Source organism: Rhinoraja longicauda, chromosome 18 (genome assembly GCF_053455715.1).
Source record: "Rhinoraja longicauda isolate Sanriku21f chromosome 18, sRhiLon1.1, whole genome shotgun sequence".
NCBI classification, from domain to species: Eukaryota; Metazoa; Chordata; class Chondrichthyes; order Rajiformes; family Arhynchobatidae; genus Rhinoraja; species Rhinoraja longicauda.
The window spans coordinates 18,814,215-18,837,282 of record NC_135970.1 but is presented as its reverse complement, the minus strand read 5'-3'; the positions used below and the strand labels follow the sequence as shown (position 1 = coordinate 18,837,282).

The window sequence follows — 23,068 nt, the reverse complement described above, 5'->3', positions numbered from 1 at the left end:
GATGGATATTTATGCCAGTTGCAAGATGAAAGCCCCTAAGAAAGTTAACCAATCTAAAAACAATTGATTGTCAGTTTATTGACATCCTTCCTATGGCAGGGTAACCAGTTCTGTACTCCAAATGTTCCCTAATTAACAACTTGTACCGCTGTATCATGACATCCCATCTCCTTTAGCCAATACCCTTACCGATATAGGCAATAGTGCCAAATGCCTTATGCACCATGCTGTCTATCTGTGTCAACAATTTCAAGAAACTATGTACCTGCACCCCTAGATCTCTCTGTTCTGCATCACTCCCAGGGGCCTACAGATTGTTGCTGCAGATGCAACCATGACTAGATCTGAATTTTCATTCAGGTAAAAACTAGCTGCACCCTCCTTTACCAGTTTGAGTCTGGTTGACACTGTCACATATTTCGAGAAAGACCCAGCCTAGGTTACAGTTCTGTCTCATAAGCGTTGAGATGCAACTGAGATTGAGGAGAGGGAGGATTCAATTTATGTGCAAGTTCGACCCTTATTTGTCTCACCAAAATACAAAACCTCGCTTTTATCTGAATCAAACTCCATCTGCCATTCCTCGGCCCATCGGCCCTGTTGATCAAGAGTCCCTTGTGGTCTTGGAAACCTTCTTCATTTTACACTATACCACCGATTTTAGACTCATCTGCAAACCAAGAGTCAATCATCTTGGTCATCTCTTCAAATAAAATGTAATCAAATTCATGAGACATAATCTCCCATGTACATGTCTCTTAGAATTCCCTCCAATAACTTTAGTACAACAAATGTTAAGCTTACTGGTTGATACTTCCTGACTTTTCCGTGCAGCCTTTCTCAAATAGAGGCACAACATTAACCACCATCCAGTCTTCCGTTACCTCCCACCCTCGGCTCTTGATGATACAAATCCGAAGAAGGATCTCAACCCAAAACATAATTTATCCATGTTCTCCAGAGATGCTGCCTGACCCACTGAGTTCAGCAGTTTTTGTCCATACAAGTATCTCTGTCAGGGCCCTTACAATTTTATCTTCCCAAATGTTTCAGAGTAATCAGGTCCTGGGGATTTATCTACCGTAATGAATTTTGACCCCCAACACCTCCTCTTCTTTAATTTGGACCCTCTTCGTGTAATCACTATTACCATCCCCAAAGGTAGACACAAAATGCTGGAGTAACTCAGCGGGTCAGGCAGCATCTCAGGAGAGAAGGAATGGGTGATGTTTCGGGTCGAGACCCTTCTTCAGACAGTTCGCTAGCATCTATGCCTTTCTCCGTGGTAAATATAAACAAGCGATATTTAACACCTCACCCATCACACATGGGAACAAAAGGCTAGACTTGTATTGAGGCTGATGAGGTGAAATCACAACTGTTAGCAGAAGAAAACTTTGATGATAACTTAATCTCCATATAAGGATGAATAGTAAGTACTGTGTGGAGAATTTCCCAGTGATGGAATCTGGGTGGCATGGTGGTGCAGCGGTAGAGTTACTGCCTCAAAGCGCCAGAGACCCGGGTTCGATCCCGACTATAGGTGCTGTCTGTACGGAGTTTGTATGTTCTCCTTGCGTGGGTTTTCTCCGGGTGCCCAGGTTTCCGCCCACATTTCAAAGATGTACAGATTCGTAAGTTAATTGGTTCTGTACAAATTGTCCACAGTGTGTAGGATTTAACTAGTGTATGGGATGATCGATTGTCAGGCTGCACTCAGTGGACCAAAGGGCCTGTTTTCATGTTGTATCTCTAAACAAAACTAAACTAAACCTGACATTTCTGGGAAAAGAGCAAGATATTAAATACAGCATATTAAAATTTTTGTTACAATTGTACATTAAATTATTATTTCATCTTTTCTTATAACCTTGCAGGATCTGTGACTCAGCAAGGGAGTTCATTTGTAGTTGAGACATTCCATCAAGCAGTTGATCTTGTCAATGCTGCCTACAAATCATCGAGAGGCAGGTATGGTTAAAAAACATGAAGGAAAGAATGAATAGAAAACATTTCAATTTATAAAAAATTGTGCATTGTATAGAACGGTAGCAAGCTGAAAAAGATCAAGTAACATTGAGATAAATTACATGGAACCTGATTTCAATTTTTGGAGAAATATAAGAATAAAACAATTGAGGAAATTTGACCCAAGGTCCTGAGTAAGAGAAGTTTGAATTTCAAATCATGGGGAATAAATGATTACGAACAATGCATCATACTGCAGTTGTACACTTTAAGGATCTAAGCAGAAAATTTAAGGACTATCAATATTGCTGAAAAATCAAGAAAGACTTTGAGAGGGATTAAAGATTTGCAACAAATGCAGATGCAAGTTGGTGTTTAAGATTGGAACGAGGTGGAAGATCAGCTATGATCTTGCTGAATGGTGGAGTGAGGTAAGGAATTGGTAAGGCCTTCTCTTGCTCCTATTTTTATGCTCTTATGTTTGGGTTTTTTATTGCTACAGGTGCAACTATGACTAGATCAGAATTTTCATTGGGGCAAAAGCAGGCCTTACCTTCCTTGTCCGGTAGGAGTCTGGCGAAGGCTGTCCATATATTTAGAGGAAGACCCAGCCCAGGTTCCAGTTCTGTCGCATAAGCATTGAGATTCAACTGAGAATTAGGAGAAGACTGATTCTTCTCTTGCTGAACAACCTTCAATAGGACCTTCAAAAGGCCAGCGCAAAACTGGCAATTTTATAGAATTTATTAGTTTTGGCTTAAAATAATGCCTTGCATTGGTTCTGTGATGCAGCACAGTGATGCAGCACAGTGATGCAGCTGGTAGAGCTGTTGCCTCACAGCACCAGAAACCAAGCTGACGGCTGTCTGTGTGGAGTTTGCATGTTCTGCCTGTGACCGCATGGGTTTCCTCTGGGTAATTTGGCTTCCCCCCACATCCCAAAGACATACAGGTTTGTAAGTTAATTAACATCCGAGTGCAAGTGGATGAGATAGTGGGATTACATAGCACTAGTATGAACGATGGTCTGTGTGGACTTGGTGATCCGAAGGGCCTGTTTCCATGCTGTATCACTAAAACTAAAACTGAAATATCATAAAATATCATGGATCACCATGGAGTTAAGGCATTCACAAAGTCCACTTCAATAAGGCCACTTCACAAGCCACCAGCCAGCACCTGAACAATTTTTGGTAGAGTCTGCAGTTCCCACATTGGCCTCAATGTGTCTACAAAACTACAGAGGAATAAACAATTCAAAGAACCACATAATAAAATGCAGACTAACTTGGAAAAATCGCTGTATTAAGAGGCATTGATGAGGAGTTTTATTTTCATGTAACAATGCATTTAATTTCCCTGTGTAAGATTTATTTTGCCAAAGTTAAACTATTCGCTGCAAAGCACAAGTGTTGGAGGAACTCAACAGGTCAGGCAGCATCTGGGGAGGGAATGGACAGGCAGCATTTCGGGTCGAGATCCTCCTTTAAGCTGTTTGCTGGTGTTTGTTTCCCAGGAGTAAAGCAGCATTGCACAAAGGCTCCATTCGTGCAAATGACCTGCTCAGCTTTTTCAAACATCCTGTGGCTGAGACTCGGAATGCAGTAAGAGCAGCTGAACTGATGGAAACCACCATTGAACTTATTCGACAGATGGTTTATATCCAGGAGAAAATGTTCAGGAATGCAACAGGTAAACAAGACAACTTATATTTTTTTACGTATTTAAAGTGAAGGTGCTTTGTGTTTTTTTTTTTTACAAAACAGTAATAAATTCCCAGAAGGAAGGAACCCAAGTGGAATCCGTGGAGTTAGTACAAACCATGGGAACCTCAATGAATTAAATAGATATTGGGAACAGGAAAAAATACAGTCATAGCTTGTAAAGATATTTATTGTAAATAAATGTGTTACTGATATTGGTGGGGTTGATATCAGGAGTATGTATGTGTTTAAAAGACATTTGTAAAAGTACTTGGATGAAAAGGATTAGGGGGATTTCACTTCATGCAAAATGTAGGTAAATTGGACTAGCGTGGTTATAATCTTGGTCAGCATGAATGAGTTGGGCAGAAGGGCCTGTTTCCATGCTGTATGTCTTTGTGCAGGCATCTAAACTGAAATAAGTTGCCTGGTAAAGAGACCTGGAAGATGACTCTCGAAAGATTCAGAGTGAATGATTGGGTTAACATACGATGTGCGTTTGACAGCTCTGGACCTGTACTCGCTGGAGTTTAGAGGATATGGAGGGACTTCATTGAAACTTACCAAATAGTGAAAGGGCTGGTTAGAGTAGATGTGGAGAGGCTGTTTCCACTAGTGGGAGAGTTTAGGACCAGTTCGCCTAGCCTCAGAAAAAAAGAACAAAACTTTAGAAAGGAGATAAGGAGGAATTTCTTTAGTCAGAGGGTGGTGAATCTGCCATTGCCACAGATGGCCTTGGAGGCCAAGTATTTTGAGTATTTTTAAAGCAGAGATTGATATTTTCTTGATTAGTAAGAGTGTCCAAGGTCATAGGGAAAAGGCAGGAGAATGGGGTTGAGAGGAAAAGCCATGATTGAATGGTGGAATAGACTCGATGGGCCGAATGGCCTAATTCTGCTCCTATGACTTATAAACAAAGAAACCCAAAGCATATTTCTGTTTCTCTGACTGAAATAATTTAAAATGATTTCTGTGTCTCACAGATCTGCTCAGCACACCGGACCTTCAGACGCTGGCCAGGGTGACAGGTTGTACCACTCAGCTACAGGTCATCCCTTGCTCCAGTTCCTGTTTATTGGATAAATATCGAACCATTTCTGGCATCTGCAATAACAGGTACTGCGTCAGGAGAAGAAACAATACGGTAGTGATGTTGCTGTCAAGACACAGTAGCTTCTTTTTAAATCAATAATTTGTCAAAAGCCAAGGCCACAGCACAAATGTGTAAGAGAGAAGCTACAGTCATAACCAAGCTTCCATTTTAAAAGCCTGTAAGAATATAAGAAATTTGCTTGTTGTGAAAAGACATTTGAAACACATAGGAAGCAGATGACATAATCCTTACAGTTTTACTTTAAGAAGAATAGCCATCAACAATTTTGATTGGAAAGCATTGTCTTCACATTATTGTTGTCTGTTGACTGCGGTACAGAGAAGATTAGTACCATAAGAGACTTCTTCCTTCAGAAGTGAAAATTGTCCCATGGACGCTTTTACCGGAAGAGTAAGGAGTTCTCCTAGTCTCTCGCCAATATTCTTCCCTTTACCAGCACCACTAAGGCAGATACATTGCTTATACTTCTCGCTGCAATGATGTACAAATTATCAGACTACAGCTTCGCTTGACTAGACCGACCCTGCAATGCCACCAGGACAATGGGCCTTTATGGCCAGCTGCACTTAAAGCAACTTGGACTTTGAAAATGGTGCCAAAATCTGGCGACCCTTCTTACATGGTCTCAGTGGACTATTTTGATAAACTTTGTATTTAATCTAGGATTGTACTTATGTATCATGATAATTTACGGAACTGTATGCAAAAAAAATAGTTCCACTGTACCTCGGTACATGTGATGATAAAGAACCATTGAACCCGTACTTCTGAAGTAATCTAGGCGGTTAACCAATTTCACACAAATTGAAGGCAGTACAAAAATACTAATTGCTTCCCTTCATAGTCTTTTCACGATAACATGTAATTAAAGGAACATTGAAAAGTTGCACAAAATGCTGGAGTAACTCAGCATGAAAGGCAGCATCCCTGGAGAAGATGGATAGGTGAGGTTTCAGGTCGGGACTGATTCCCTAGCCAAAACGTCACCTGTCTATGTTCTCCAGTGATGCTGCCTGACCTGTTGAGTCACTCCAAAGTTTTGTGTCTTTTTTTGGTCAACCAGCATCTGCAGTTCCTTGTTTCCATATTGAAAGGCTGCAAATGTGACAAAATATCCACTGGATAGAAAATGAGTTCAGTTAATTCTTCTTTACTGGGTTCTAGAAAGAGATCATGATTGGATCTTCAGAAATCAAAGGAAAAGCTACTTACTTGCATTTGGATTACTTTAAAGAACACTGACATTTCATAATGTAGTGAGCTAGTTAACCATAAAATAAAGGTTGATCCAAGCTAATGGAAATGGTCCCACATCATTGCTATTTTCGCTACTCATAGACCTCTCAAGTAGTCATAATCTCATTGCCTACTCATACAAACAAATGAATGAATCTATTTTCTGTGCCTTTAGACAGCACACCCACTGGGGAGCAGCTAATGTCCCTTACGTTCGATGGCTGCCTCCAGACTATGACGATGGGTTTTCAATCCCCAAAGGATGGATGGAGACGAAGAGATATAATGGATTCGCCCTACCACTGGTATGATGCAGGGCTTGCTGGGGGCTGAGGTTAAAGTATGTAGGTGGCAGTGAACCTTCTCAAACTTACTGACTCCAATGATAATTTGCAGGCCAGAATGGTGTCAACAGCAATCCTGCACACAGGCAACAGGAACATTTCTCTGGACAGCAGGTATGCCCACATCCTGGTGGAATGGGGTCAGTGGATTGACCACGATATGGACCTGACACCACAGAGCGCCAGTACCTCTTCCTTTATCGACACCGTTGATTGTTCGTCATCCTGCTATAACAGAAGTCCGTGCTTCCCAATACAGGCAAGTATCTATGCTTTACACGCCACTTGCAAATGTTGCTTTTATGTTAGCAATGTCTACCTATTCCATCACATAGACCATACTCTCCACCATTGACTCTATCTGCACTTCACACTACCTCGGGAACGCCGCCAAAAAAAAATCAAAGACTTGTCCCATCCCGGTCATTTCTTCTTCTCCCCATTCTTGTTGGGAAGCAGATACAGGTGTTTGAGAGTGCACACCACCAGATTCAGGAACAGCTCCCCCCCCCCCCCCCCCCCCCGTGATCAAGGTTCCGAACAGTGCTTCCATAAGCGAGGGTATTGTCTGATTCACCGCTACCCCATTGTAGACACTGGACTTTGTCTCTGGAACTTATGTGCTCCAATGCAGAGAACTACAGTGCCCTCCATAATGTTTGGGACAAAGACCCATCATTTATTTATTTGCCTCTGTACTCCACAATTTGAGATTTGTAATAGAAAAAAAGTCACATGTGGTTAAAGTGCACATTGTCAGATTTTAATAAAGGCCATTTTTATACATTTTGGTTTCACCATGTAGAAATTACAGCTGTATTTATGAGCTCTTTTATACCTGCATTAAGGAGGCAATTAAACGCACCTGAGCAATTACAAACACCTGTGAAACTATGTGTCCCAAACATTATGGTGCCCTGAAATGTGGAGACTATGCATAAACACTCCTATAATTTCTACATGGTGAAACCAAAATGTATAAAAATGGTCTTTATTAAAATCAGACAATGTGCACTTTAACCACATGTGATTTTTTCTATTACAAATCTCAAATTGTGGAGTACAGAGGCAAATAAATAAATGATGGGTCATTATGGAGGGCACTGTATATTCTGCACCAGACAACATAGGTTTAAGATGAGGGGGAAAAGATTTAATAGGACCCTGAAGGGCATCTTATTTTTTTACACAAAGGGCGGTGAATATATGGAATGAGCTGCCGGAGGTGGTAGTTTAGGCAGGTACTATCATAACATTTAAGAGACATTTCGTCAGGTACATGGATAGGATAGGTTTAGAGGGTTATGGGCCAAGTGCATGCAGGTGGGATTTGTGTAGATGGGGCATGTTGTTCGGCGTGGGCAAGTTGATGCCAAAGGGCATCTTTCCATGCTGTATGACTCTACTTGAGCTTGGCTTGCTAGTATTTATGTCCAGTATTATCTGATTTGATTGGATATAGCATGCAAAACACAGCTTTCCAGCGTACCTCAGTCCATGTGGCAATCATAAACCTAATCCTTAGTGCATGCTTGACATGATGAGCGCATCTATAGTTTGATTATGTCAAATGTCTCGCAGATCCCCGAGGACGACCCCCGTGCCTGTGAAAGCGAGAGGTGCATGCCCTTCTTCCGCTCGGCCCCAGCATGTGGGAGCGGCGAGTCTGGGATCCTCACAGGACAGCTCCGCCCCCGGGAGCAGCTGAACAGCATCACCTCCTTTGTGGATGCCAGCATGGTTTATGGAAGCACAGAGAGCCTGGCATGGAGACTGAGGAATCATACCAATGACCTGGGCTTCCTGGCTATCAACCAGCAGTACTCAGACCAAGGCCTGGCCTACTTACCCTTCATGACCAAGAAGCTTCAAAATCCCTGCACGCTGACCAGAGACCAGTCCCACATTGGAAACGAGTCAGACATTCCATGCTTCTTGGCTGGTAAATGTATGGCAGAGAATGAGGACAAATTCAGCATTGTAATATGGAAGGTTTTGGATGTTACCTGATCCTAATTAGGTTGTCATTTGATATTCCACAATTAGCCATTGCATATGAGACCAAGAAGGGGGGGAAATGTTACCCTGTTTCTGATCATTGACCTTCTTTAGATGGGAGAATTTTGTCGTTATATTAGGAGTGCTTGACACACAATAATTCAACATCTGTACTTTAGACTCCACTTCTGAAATTCAGTTTCAATACAATTCTATAACAAGCGCTTAGGACCTCAACTAAGGGTGATTGAGGTATTTGGATATGCATGTTGAAATGCAAATGACTGGATTTATCTGTAAATAATGCCCCACTGCCTTCCCCCTTAAGTAGATCAAGGCTTCCCTTTGCTTGTCTAGGCACAATCATTAAGAAAGGCTGGTTAAATCAGGTACCAGAGTGCATTCACATGCCAAGCATTCAAGTAATAGGAAAAGATTAACGTTAAACTAAAAGTCACTTGTGTTGTGGGGAAGCAACAACTATGTGGGGGATGGCACAAAATAAATCATGAGCAGCACTCTCATCAGGTCAGACTAGACTGGATTTGAGTTTAAAATATTTCTTTGTTAATTTGATAACTCCAATTAGCATCTCACACTCAGAAACTAATGTTTCTGTTCACTGATAACTATGGATTACTAAGTAAACACTTTGGCCATTTGTTTAAAAGTAAGAATAGAGAGAGGGAGAGGGAATCAGACAGCATGGGAACAGGCCCTCCAGCCCAACTTGCCCACACCGACCAATACATCCCATCTACTCTAGTCCCACCTGGCTGCATTTGGCCCATATCCCTCTAAACCTGTCCTATCCATGTACCAGTCTTAATGTTTCTTAAACGTTGCGATAGTACCTGCCTCATCTACCTCCTCCGGCAGCTCGGTCCGCACACCCACACCCTTTGTGTGGAAAAATGTACCCCTCAGGTTGCTATTAAATCTTTCCCCCCTCATCTTAAACGTATGTCCTGTCACAATTTATAACAATAACTACAACAAATTGATTTGTACCTTTAGAATGTTGTGGGTGAACATAATTGTTGGGGAATTTGAATATTTCCTGAGACCTGGACTGCATGGACCCTTGACCAAAGCACATCAACTCAGCAAAGCATGGACCTCTGGAACTTTTGTAACCTTTAGGCACAGTTTCTAAGCAAGCCTTTCCAAACTCTGCTCTCACAGATGGATATTCTGAAGCCTGCCTGCTTCTGCAAGACTGACAAATGTTTCTTTTACTATGCAGGAGATTCCCGAGCAAATGAACATTTAGGGATGCAAGCACTCCACACTATCTTCTTACGAGAACATAACAGAATAGTATCAGAACTACATCAGCTAAACCCACACTGGAGTGGTGAGACCTTGTATCAGGAGGCACGGAAAATCATGGGAGCCTTCCACCAGGTGAGAAAGAGGACTGTTCAAAATACTCCTTTGATCACTTCCCTATGGATCATGGTGTCAAGCCATCATCTTAGGATGTTCTTCCCATGCTTTTCTCTAAATTGTACTTCAGCCATTACCTGAGAGCTGTTTATTATGCTTGCTTTCAGCAACAATAAATATTACATGCACCACCTGCAGGGCAGTGATTTTGAAAACACTGTGTTGCAAATATGTCTTCAAGTAATTAGCCATAGTTTCTGCCAATGAATAGGAGGTCATTGCACATCATTTGGAAAAAAATTGTGTCAAGCTAACTAAAATAAAGTAACTGACCTAACATTTGCACACCTATGATAACATTCTGTGACTAGAAACAATAGGACACAAAATGCTGGAGTAACTCAGCAGGTCAGGCAGCATCCCTGAAGAACATGGATAGGGGACATTTCGGGCTGAGACCATTCTTCAGACCCAACTTGAAATGTCACCTATCCACGTGCTTCAGAGATGATGCCTGACCTGCTGAGTTACTTCAGCAATCTGTGCCCTTTTGTGCATTAACTGCATTAGCAGTTCCTTGTTGCTACTACAACAAACAATAGTATTGGGATGGGGTGAGAGTTATGATCCTTGAGAGATAATAAAAGTGAATAGTCTCCTTTCAATAAAGGTGTTTTCAGCATAAAGATGTATTCAATGAAGATATGATACGGAAAAGTGCCAGGAAATTCTCAGCCAATGCTTCTCAAACTAAGTTCATTACAGAAAATCGTTTTGGTAGAGAGTCCAATATACTATAAATAGCAAGAGATTTGAGAAGCATGTGTTAATTTGAACATAGTTTCATAATTTAGAACAAATCATTCCTTGCATATTTGAATAAATCTATTCTTCGACGGTAGATCTAAAATGCATCCCCTAAAACTTGTGATATTTTCAATCATTCAGTACTCAGAAACACTGTAAACGGGTGTTTGGAGCTCAACAATAAACTAATGTGTCAACCAAATTCCACAGCCATCTTGTGTTTCAAAGTAGACTATCATAACCATGATACTCCCTGTAATTTCCTTTCACTCATACTTGGCAAGATTATAAATGTTGCGTATACATGGAAGCTACAATTAAGATATTGAAGAAAATAATGTGTTTGTATCATGACCTCTTCTGCACAACAAAGGAATGGTATTTTTCCAGTCCAGTCTGAAGTTATTTCTGGGCTGGTTTAACAGGCTGAATGCCAAGAGATTGCTATCTCTAGCTGGAGAATTTAGAACGGGGACATAGTCTCAAGATACGTAGACAGCCATTTACAATTGAGATATGTGAATTTATTATTATTTAAATAAATTAAGATTTATATAATGTGGCGCCAGTGATGACGCCAGGTTGACAATGACTACACCAACACTCACAGTAAAATGAACTCACGTGATATGGTTGATTTATAATGAAGGACTATAGGGCCGCGAAGGTCCAGGACCACATGGGGACATGGGGGTGCAGTCCCTCATCATCAGTGTGCATGGGAGGAGGCACTGACGATCCCTGCGGTTCACTCTTGCCTAGAGAGAAGGTGCTGGCAGTCTCAGACTGTGGTGGCTGTGTTCAGATTGTCCTGGTGTCTCAGACCTTGCTCTCCATGTGGTGCGCAGTCCCTTGATGTCCATGGGAAGGCGAGGAGGTGCTGGCGGTCTCAGACTTGTTCTAGTGGCTCAATCTTTCTCCAGGCCTGCTAATGTGAAACACAGCTAGTAGGGAGATGTAGGGAGAAACTGCATATGCTGGTTATACTACGAGCAAGAGTAACTCAGCAGGTCAGTCGGCATCTCTGGAGAAAAAGGATGGATGACGATTCGGGTCGGAACTCTTCTTCAGACTGAAAGTAGAGGGTGGTGGGTTGGGGGGGGGACGGGGACTAGAGGTAGGAAAAGGCCAGAACAAATAATCAGGGCCGGCAACAGATGACTAAGGAAGGATGGAGCCCTTAATGGCCCATTTTTGGCTGGGGAAGAAGTATTAACGAAGGGATACAAGGATGTGAACAGGGGAACTAGTTGGACAACTTTGGTGGGGGATGGATGGGGGAGAGAGAGGAAATGCAGTGGTTACTTGAGATTAGAGAAATCAATGTTCATATCGCTGGGTTGAAGATGCCCAAGCAAAATATGGGGAGGTGCCCACTCTACCTTCTGCTTCCTCTTCTTTCTTCCTTCCTCTCCTCCTTCCTCTCCTCCTTCCTCTCCTCCTTCCTCTCCTCCTTCCTCTCCTCCTTCCTCTCCTCCTTCCTCTCCTCCTTCCTCTCCTCCTTCCTCTCCTCCTTCCTCTCCTCCTTCCTCTCCTCCTTCCTCTCCTCCTTCCTCTCCTCCTTCCTCTCCTCCTTCCTCTCCTCCTTCCTCTCCTCCTTCCTCTCCTCCTGCTTTCTCTCTCACCCCTTCAATTGTCCTCCTCCTCTGGCTGGCACTGCTGTTGTTTTTAAGGAGGAGGGTGATTGGATGCAGCTGGCCCAATCCAATCGCAGCTAACTGGACACAGCTGTTGCTCCTGTGCCTGCGGCCTCTCCCCAGGGTGCCGGTGACCCCTGGTGCTGAGGGTAGGCTTCTCCTGGCCTGTCTGCCAGTGACAGGGATCAGAGCGGCATGCGAGGGAAGAAGCGCTGTCACAATAGGAATATAATTGGTGTCAACATAGACAGGCAGCAACTCAAATTCAGGCCAGGCTTAATTTTTTTTAAAAAACTAATTTTGCTTTAATTTGGCAATTTACATTTGTGCTGGTAAATGGATTAAGAAAAAAAAAATCTTCCTCTTTGCACAGATTATAAACTGGAAGGATTATGTGCCTAAAATTCTTGGCCCGGATGCAACAAAGCAGCATCTACTCCCCTACAAGGGCTATGATGATACAGTTGATCCCCGGATTTCCAATGTGTTTGCCACAGCAGCATTTCGTTTTGCTCATGTTACCATCCATCCAATACTCTGCCGGTTGCATGAGAATTACACGGAGAATCCGACCTACCCCAGCATCTCTCTGCACAAGTCATTTTTCTCCCCTTGGAGGATTATAGAAGAAGGTAAGGACAGTGGAAAGTATTCACTATAAGAAAACACTAACTTTCTCTATGATTGAGCCAGTAAACTTCCCCACTGACATCAGAATCTTGAACCGATCTGTCACAAGCTGGGGACCAATTTCACAATCTTCCAAACTACCTCTTTGCAGATCTTCCACTTTTTTTACCTGCACTTTCTCTGCTGCTGAAATGCTTTTCCGCACTCTGTTTATTTTCTCTCTTTCACTACATGAAGTACTCATGCATGGTATGATTTGCCTGAATAACATGCAAAAAAATGTTTTGCATTATCTCACTACATATGGCAATAAAATAGACCAATACCTATAAGCATTGATCAATTTACTAATGTTTGTGAATTCACTTGCTCCCCTCCTCCTGCTCCCATGCAACTCCAATTTGTATCAAATTGTTCAGAAATCCCAACAGTTCCGCAACTGGCTGACTCATTAGTATCAATAACCAAGTTTATTGTGGTGCAGTCCATATTTGCTCTGTTGCCAAACGCAAACTAAATTGCCAGTTGTTTATTTTACAACAACAAACAGTCCATCACACAAACCAGACTTCCCACCATTGACTCCATCTGCACTTCACGTTGCCTCAGAAAAGCAGCCAACAAATCAAAGACTTGCCCCACCAACGTCATTCCTTCTTTGCCCCACTCCCGTCATGCAGAAAATACAGAAACTTGAAGGCATGCACTACTAGACTCAGATACAGTATCTCCCCCTCTGTTACCAGGCTTCTGAACGGTCCTTCCATAAGCTTAGGGTACACTCTGATGTATCTCTATTCCATTGCAGATATTGGACTTTGTTTATGGAACTAGTGCGTTACAATGCTGAGAACTAAATTCTGCACTCTGTATCCTTCCCTTTGTTCTACCTATTATATTTGAGTTTGACTTGAATATACTGAAGTATTATCTAATCTGATTGCATAGCATGCAAAACAAAGTTTTTTGCTGTACCTCGATACATGTAACAATAATAAACTTAAACGTACTTTTTTTTTCACTAAAAACTTCTCCGGGCTCAATTTCAAACACCCCTTTAAACTCACCAGACCCTGTTTCCAGCGTTCCCTTTTGACTCATTTTCCAGCATTTTCTGGGGTTTTTGTATTTCCAGCATCTGCAGTTTAAAAAAAAATGTTAATTAACTGGTAAATGTATTAAGTTACTGTGTGACATGTTAGAAAATGTGAAATAAAAGTGGAATGGGATATCAATAGAAGTAAAATCCAAGAGCTCAGAATATCTGCAGGTCCACCACCACCCTCTCAAGTGCACCAGATTATCAGTTTTACTGTGCTTGCTTCCTCAGGTGCTGCCAATTTTGTGGCTCTTGACTCAAGCTGCTAAGTTTCATCTGGAGCCCAGAAGCCAGTGCATTATTAAATCAGGTTCACTCCACTCTGTAGCCAGCATTCGAACTCATATTTTTATAGTAATGACACAAAGTACTGGAGTAATTCAGCAGGTCATGCGAATGATTATGTCAATGTGTCACATGTACTACAGGAGGCATTGACCCCATCATCCGAGGTGTTATATTACAGCCTGCCAAGCTACAAACACAAACACAGATGATGCCAGAAGAGTTGACGGAAAAGTTGTTTCAGCCGAAGGAATCCTTAGCCTTGGATCTGGCAGCACTTAACCTACAACGAGGAAGGGATCATGGACTACCGAGTGAGTATCGAAATGAAGGATATACAGAGAGTACTAACAAGTCCATTCCTAATGATATTACAAAGCAATGTCAATAGTTATATTGATGTTATAATTTATTTATCAAAAAGAAGGTACACTAGGCAATTAGAAATGTAAATATCTTGTAAGACTTAATTGCAGAAAGGATAGAGTACAGCTGTAAGACATTTTTGCTAGAATCATTCAAGGCTGTGATGAAGTTGATACCCAAATAAGGGCACCAAGCATTTTACGCTTGAAAAGTAATGATACATACAACTACGCTGCCATCTGGTGCCAGACATAAATTTGAGCAATATCTGAAAATAGAAGCGCATAAAGTAAACCTTGATAATAATTAAACAAGTGTGTTATTGTAAAAACACGGAAATCAAGCTCACTTAAAACGTGAGATGCCTGTACTGTGCATGTTTGGTCTTTGTGCTTCGTCTCAGTAAAGTTAGAATTGGCTTCAAACAATTCAGCTAGTTGGTGCAAGTGAAAAGGTTCCAAACCAGTGGTGGAAAAGAATGGTTCAATCATCCTTTCTTTACCATGTAGGTTACAATGCCTGGAGGCGGTTCTGTGGACTGAAGCAAGCCAAAAACGTCTCGGAATTAATACAAATCTTCAACAGCACGTACTTGGCAAAAAAGATTCTCTCAGTGTACAAGACGCCTGACAATATAGATGTGTGGATTGGTGCAATTGCAGAACCACTGCTGCCCAGAGCTCGTGTTGGGGAGCTCTTGGCCTGTCTTCTTGGAAAACAGTTTCAGGTCCTGAGGGATGGAGACAGGTGCGATGGAAATTCACAGCTCACGGATGTGACTGCTCATCTGATCCTGGATAGTTTGATATTGAGGGAATCAAGGGTTAAGGTTCTTGCACAGATGCTATTATTTGTTTGTTGTTAGTAGGGTTGTTTTAGGACTTCTCACATACAAGGGTGGCACAGTGGCACAGCTATTAGAGCTGCTGGCTCAAAGTTCAGTTGACCCGGGTTTAATACTGGCCTAGACACAAAAAATTGGAGTAACTCAGTGGGTCAGACAGCATCTCTGGAGAAAAGAAATAGGTGATGTTTCGGGCCAAGATCCTTCTTCAGACTGAGAGTCAGGGGAGAGTGAGACTAGAGGTAAGAAAGGATACAGAATAAATCAGAGCTGGCACCGATGGCCAAGGAACCCACAATGATCCATTGTTGGCAGTTGAGGTGATAATGAAGAAATAAGAACAGTGAAATTAGCAGGATGTCTAGGGTGGGAGAGGAATGGAGACAGAGGGAATGCAAAGGTTACTTGAAATTAGATAAATCCATTTCATATCGCTGTGTTGCAAGCTGACTAAGCACAATATGAGGTACTGTTCCGCCAATTTGCATGTAGGTTCAAGTGCTGACTGTATAGAATTTGCATGTTCTCTCTGCAACTACATGCGTTTCCTCTATGCTCTGGTTTCCTCATGGGGTGTTGATAGGACACAGAAGGAATAAGACACGATTGGTATAGGTTCAGTGTAAATGGATGCTAAATGATTGGGGAGGCCTCCCCATTGGGTGTGCCGAAGGTTCAATTTCCGTGGTGCAGGACTCTATGACATTGTGAGAAAATCCCAAACCAAACTACAAATGAAGATTAGAAACGAGATGCTGGTTTACAAAAAAAGACAAGGTCCTGGAAGTAACTCAGCGGGTCAGGCAGTATCTCTGGATAGGTGATGTTTCGGGTCGGGATCCTACTTCAGTCAAAGAAGTGTCTTTTTAAAAAAATAAAGAGTTCCAAGTATTGGCCCAGGATACACACACATTTCTTATTTCTCCAAAGCCAGGTAGCTAACACTGACTTGCTATATTAGGATACGAGTGTTTGAAAGAAATAAACAATTCATAGATTTCAAGGCACTTGTGAAGAAGATAACATGTATGGATATGACCCAAACCGTTAGGATGTATGGGTATGCGCAAAAGCATGGTCAGAGTACAACACGATAAAATTCTGTACACTACATTGTTATCTTTTCATTTCTATGTTAATTAATTGCCGGTCTGAGCATGATGACAATTCAATGCTTTGGGGATTTGGTAGGGAATAAGATGCAACCCTTGTAAGGTACATTTACAGTGCCTGTTCATTGTGGTGAGACACATGGTGAGTCATGAACTCCATGAACAGCCATGTTAAATTCCCATGACAATACTAAACTGCTGAACATATTTTTAAAACACTAACTACTTTCTTTGACAGTTTCCTCCCTAACTTACTTAAGTCTGCTTAAGTGGTATATTGCATGTGGTCCTACCATCCTCTGACATCTTGTATGTGGTCATTCCTCATCTGTTTGAACAAGAAATTAATTATAGCAAGCTGTGACAACCTCAAATTATTTTGACCTATTTTCTACTGCGAGGCAACAGGAAATAGGGTGGTTTACTGGAGTAGAAGTCCTCAAGCTGATTCCAGAATCCAATTAGAAATGTGGGAATCAAACCCATGTCATTGCGTAGAAACAAGGAACTGATGCCGATTGACACAAAAGGGCATAAATAGAGTCATAGAGCCATACAGTGTGCAGACAGGCCCTGCAGCCAACTTGCCCACGCCAACCAACATGTCCCATCTACACTAGTCCCACTTGCTTGCTTTTGACGTTTGACATAAAGTGCTGGAGTAACTCAGCATGTCAGGCAGCATCTCTTGAGAACATGGATAGGTGACATTTCAGGTCGGGACCTTTCTTCAGGCTGTTTATAGGGGGGTGTGATAGGAGGAGAACTTCTTCAAAGTAAGAGAACTTGAGGCGATTTCACAGTGGAATTCAAAATGTAGAAGCAAGGAACTTCCCCCCCCCCCCCCAGAAGGTTCCCGACCCAAAACGTCACTTATCCATGTTCTCCAGAGATGCCACTTGTCCAGCACATTTTAACCTTGGCCATAGTGATTGCTAAAGCACGTGTAGGGAAGAACACATATTTTTCATAAACAACCCCAAAGATCAATATCACATCTTGCAAAATGTCTATATTAATTCCGAGATGTGACACTTGGTTTTCTTCAACCCAAAAGGTTTTGGTGGGAAAATGAAGGTGTGTTTACCAAGCAGCAGAGAGAAGAGCTGAGTAAAGTCACTCTGTCCAGAATCTTATGCGACAGCACCAGGATTTGGAGAATCCCTGTGGATGTGTTTTCACGGAACCAATATCCCAATGATTTTGTACCTTGTAACAGCTCTGCAATCCCCTCACTCAGTCTGGCTCCCTGGAAAGAGAAGACCACAGGTGGGTCGCCACTACTTGCCAGCTTCTAAAACCAGTCAGGGAATATTTGAATGAGGTACAAAGATAGAGCAGGGGAGGGGAAGGGGAAGATCAGCGTGGGGAAAGAACTGGACAGAATGCAAGATCAGACAGAATCGGGGCAAAGTAAGAAGCTGGGAGAGGATAAGGCAGAGGTGGGTTTAGAGATAGGTAAGAGCTAAGCTGAGGACAAGGCAGTGGGTGAAATATCAGCCTGAGATCTGAATTTGTTTTCCAAATGATAAACATTCATCAGCCAAAATATAAATAGTAAGTACATACCAATAGGCACAGAAATAAGCAAAAAAGTTTTTTCTTATCTAGTTTTATATAGTTCTGGACAACTTCCCCAGAAGACCAATAGTGCCATTCCTGGGGACAACTATGAGGGGCAGTAAATGTATTAACATTATATTTATTTTACCAATAATATTTCAACTATACAGCAAACTGGCAAAAGCAATGAGATTATTCCGTCCTGTTAAAGAGAATTATCTGGAACCAGTTGCTAGATTATATAGAAAGATAATTTGTTGAATAAAATCCCCTCAGTTCCTAACATTCACTCATTCGCACATCTGGTATTTAAACTCATCAGCAATGAACACTTGAATCTCAATCATACCTGAGCAGTAGATGGGATCACTTTACATCAACAGCTGCCTTACTAACAAAGCAAAGCCCCAAAGTGTACATTCTGAGGACAATTTCCATGTTTGCCCAGGTTCGCCTGCTGAGAGCACAATGAAAAATATTCAAGCATCATAGCAAATAATATACCCATTTTAGTATCCTCTTTTTCTCACCATAAGATTATGAGGTAGAAATCAGTCTTAGCCCAAACCACAAAAAAATAGGTCATGTGGTACCCAAAGCTATTCAGTAATTAAGAAATTATACAACTGAGAATTAGCTCTCCAGAAGCACTGATTCCAAAAGGAATTGATTTATTTTGTCAATCACCAAAAAAATAAACTCTAATAACTAAAGGTTTTGATAATGTACTTCTGTTCTGATTCGGTTCACCAGAGCTTAACTTTGCTATTTTTCAGAAACTTCCTGTGGGGAGGTTCCCAAGGTGGAAAAGGCACATTTCTTCTTTTGTAAAACATCCATCCATTTTGAATGTAACACTGGATTTCATCTCATTGGAGCTTCATCTATAACCTGCAATCCTTTCACTGGAGCATGGAGTTCGGCTGCACCCACATGTCAAGGTATCATGGGGTCTACCTCCTGCCCATATTTTATCTGAACACTCACACAGTGGTGCAGTGGTAGAGTTGCTGCTTTACAGCGCCAGAGACCCGGTTTCTATCCTGACTACAGGTGCTGTCTGTACAGAGTTTGTACTTTCTTCCTGTGACCATGTGGGTTTTCTCCGGGTGTTTCAATTTCCTTCCACGCTCCAAAGATGTACAAGTTTGTAGGTTAATTGGCTTCTGTAAATTGTCCCTAGTGTGTAGATAGTGCTAGAGTATAGGCGGTTGCTAGTTGGCACGGTCTCAGTAGGTCGAAGGCCCAGTTTCAACGGTTTATCTCTAAAATCAAAAGTCTTAATCTAGAAGAATCAGGGTCCAATGTAAATGGCTCCATAGCGGATGAAAACTATAAGGGTGGAGGAGGGTTAAGTAAAGGCAAACTTGCACACTTTAGGACGAGGAAGATGGAATTCTACAACTCTGTTTTGAGTAAGAATAAGTTTAAATTGCAAAACATTACATGTCAATGATGTTTACAGAAGCAAGGGTATAATAGGAATGGATTATTGATCAATCTTAGACAGAGGTGCCAAGCGCACTAGGATTTGTGGAAATGCCAGGTAGACTGACTGCCTGCCTTGTGATTTTTGAAATTGTTCTCCACCCATTCACAATTTACTTTTGTTTAACAAAGACCTTTTCTGATGCAGAGCCTTTTTTATTGTGATACCATATTGAACTTTAAGTACAATTGAGAATGATCAGCCATGATCACATTGAATGGTGGTACTGGTTCGAAGGGCCGAATGGCCTACTCCTGCACCTATTGTCTATTGTCTACAAACACTCAATATTCTGAGTGTTTATACTCACTCTCTGTTGTGTAGTCCTGTGGTCCCTCTCATCATAGAAGCAATCTTCAATCTGTTTCACCATTCTGCAATGACTTTCAAGAGTAGCTGAGAGTACTGGATATAAAGAAACCTATGGGACACAATATTATCTTGCCCGTGGTGCTGAAACGCACATGTCTCTCACCAAACTTTCCCCCAAAATTGAGAAAACTGGAATCTATCTGACACCGAAAATCTAGTCCACAAAAAGCAGGACAAATTCAATCAAGTTCAATGCCACCCCATCAAACCTTCTCAATTATGGTAAATGACAGAAGATGTCACAGACATTGTTAACAAGCAGCAACACTGATGCTCAATAGAGGTTTTACTGAAACCACTGGCCTTCAGCATTGACTGAAACATGAACAAGGGAGATACATTTCACAGGTGAGGTGATACTGAGTGTTTGTAAAGAAAAACGGCATTTGACCAAGTATCATCAAAAACATTTAATTTCCTGCAGTAACAGCACTTAATTATTGGTACACAAAATGCTTATTTATAACAAATTTGTTTTTGAAATCTTCCACATAGAAAACATCTCAAAGAGTTCAAGCTTTCTCATCACAATGCTCGTCACTATCTGTGGCTGTGTTTTCATCGTCCTGCTGGCAGTTATTGGTTTTTGGAGGTAATATTTTATGCAGTTAGCATTCAATGTTTTTTTGTGAATAGCTGGTACATATGATTGTGGGCGGAATGAAAATATTTCAGTGTTAATTTTGTTGGCACTTACATATTCCTTTAATTAACCCTCTTCTAAAATTGATTCTGGTAGGGAAATGAGCTCCTTGGTCCTGCTGTCATTCAGTAGCATATCCAAGATACAATTCTTCATAAATTAACTTACATGATGTGTTTAATATGGACATCATCAGAACCCAAGTGATTCATTCATTGTTTGGCATCTGCCCACGTGTGCATCTCAATGCCTATTATTAAGAAGTTTTATTGCATGGAAACTTAGTTGATTTTCTTTTATTCAACCACTAATAGAGTAATTAAGTCATACAGCACCGAAAGAGATGAAGAGGCCACAGCTTGTATCATTACTAAACAGTCTAGTTGACGTAAGCAACTTAATGCATACCTAAATGTGTTACAAATAAATTATTGTTACTGTGATTTATATTTCATTTCTTTCTAATTTATAAAATTACAAAACTGCCTTCCATTTTGAAAATGGCTTACATTTCTAGAATGGGCTAGCATATATCAAAAAGAAAACATCAAAATAATTTCACTATAGGCATGATAGGATGAATGATCCTTTCTGTGCTTTATGTATGATTCTAAGGCAATCTTGATTAAAAACAGCACCTGAGAATTCACTACAAATCATTTTGACATCACTGATGTCCAGAACAATGCTTTACATAAATGTTTCTTGAAGGTGATTGTTAATTAATCACAAAACAAGGTCCGATAGATCATACTCAAAATAGTGAAACTGTATTCCAAAAACCTTCAGGGAATCACAATTTGATGCTTCAAACAGAATGAACAGTACTGAATTTGAACTAATCAAGACAGAATTCTTCAGGTAGAAATATTGCTACCAAGGAAGACATAACTTTTGGGGATCGCATGGTGACAGGCATCAGATGACAACTAAACCATTACGAAGTGTGAAAAACAATTGTGCCAACAAAGATCTTTCAAAAACATGTTTTTAAGGTTTTTTTTGAGTGGTTTGTTTCTTTAAACTTTTAGAAACTAGTTTAAAGCTGTGGTATCGTTAGAACTGGTTTGCTGCTGTAATAACTTATTTATGATATCTCCACAAAGCCCCAATCTATAAATGATCAGCGGTGATCAATTACCTTAAAATATTGCAACCCTGACTATGCAGAGCATAAAGAATTCTGTTGCCTTTCACCTTTGGCTCACTAACGGTGTTGGTAGTATGTCTCAAGAAGAAAATTGGTCCAGATTCTATCACCTCCACAGCTGGTCACCTCTGATGCTTCACTATAGATAGAGCAAATGCTACAAGTATTTAAAAAGCTTTGTGACTAGAATTCAGACAGCATTGATATAAGCAGAAGAGAACCATTCTGTTAACTTTGGAAAGGGTCTTCTGAAATTAAAGATTCCTTAATAGAAATCTAGAGACAATAAACAAGCCTGTCTAACCAAAATACAATGAAGGAAATTACTTTGTATAAGAAAGCATTACCTACTAGTAGATGTAAGCACATTTTTTTTAAATCCATCAGTAATTATTCAGATTTAGAATCAGAAATATTTATCTTCCATGGAACTGAGATCCAGGCTGCTACCCATTTAACATATAGGTAATTTTTATATAGCAATAAAAATAAAAGAATCTTTTTGTTTTATCTAGATATCAAAGGAGAGATAAAGGCATGAATGAGACCGTCATCAAATGTGGATTGTGTATTAAATAATTTATCATCTAAAAATGAAGCCTTGCAAGATGACAGAACTGACTGTAAGACAGATGCTAATTCACCATCCATGTGACTCAACAACTCAATTTTCTGGGTTTCACTCTCTACAAAAGCCTTACCATTCCTGCCAATTCATTCAGTCCCCATCATTTTGAAGTAATTCAGGCTCCAGACTTGAATTCCATGCACCCATTTTATCCATTGCTAATTTCATAAACCGACTTCTAAATCCAAGTCAAAGATCCCAATCCGGCTCTTCCTCCAAATTTTCTTTCTTCATCTTCCTTTACCTCTCTAGGATATGCCTAGAAGATAAAACCATTGTCAAGTTTCCCATCATCAATACCACAGGGGCCACCATTGATCACAAATTTAATTGGACCAACTGGATAAACACTGTGGCACCAAGAGTTGGTTATATATTAGGAATCCTGCAGCCACCTCTCAATTTCTCAAAGATTTACACCAATTCAAGGCCCAAGTCAGAATTGTGATGTAATGTTTCTCAGATAACAACTCAATTTTAGAATTTTAAGACTATCCAGGACAAAAATGTTCAAGTGCTTGGTATCCTCTTGATTTCATCAGAAGTATTCACTTATTTCACTGCCATTGTGCAGTAAAGTACACCTGCTACAAAATAAACTTCAGCACCTTGCTGGATTTCATTGACCTTCCTAAATCCACATGAGTGAGATTCCCTGCCTGACAACAATCTGGGAACACAAACACGAGCA

General features: G+C 40.9%; 1 protein-coding gene across 1 annotated transcript; it reads left to right on the top strand.

The window, feature by feature from the left end:
• Positions 1 to 3,565: 3,565 nt before the first annotated feature.
• Positions 3,566 to 22,383, top strand: LOC144602090 (thyroid peroxidase-like). Its single transcript, XM_078414789.1, has 13 exons — positions 3,566 to 3,660; positions 4,655 to 4,787; positions 6,197 to 6,326; positions 6,418 to 6,624; positions 7,947 to 8,307; positions 9,610 to 9,770; positions 12,570 to 12,828; positions 14,354 to 14,524; positions 15,086 to 15,323; positions 17,590 to 17,801; positions 18,872 to 19,036; positions 20,452 to 20,548; positions 22,265 to 22,383. Exons 1-13 carry the CDS (start codon positions 3,591 to 3,593, stop codon positions 22,326 to 22,328), a joined length of 2,268 nt encoding a protein of 755 aa, XP_078270915.1. The 5' UTR covers positions 3,566 to 3,590; the 3' UTR covers positions 22,329 to 22,383.
• Positions 22,384 to 23,068: the final 685 nt, after the last annotated feature.

What these genes read in the sequence shown, in the direction of transcription:
- LOC144602090 (XM_078414789.1), top strand. Translation starts at nt 3,591, where the DNA reads ATGGAAACCACCATTGAACTTATTCGACAGATGGTTTATATCCAGGAG. An exon ending in CATTCCATGCTTCTTGGCTG is followed by an intron (nt 8,308 to 9,609) that starts GTAAATGTATGG and finishes TTTACTATGCAG; the next exon opens with GAGATTCCCGAGCAAATGAA. An exon ending in GCAGTTATTGGTTTTTGGAG is followed by an intron (nt 20,549 to 22,264) that starts GTAATATTTTAT and finishes TGTTTTATCTAG; the next exon opens with ATATCAAAGGAGAGATAAAG.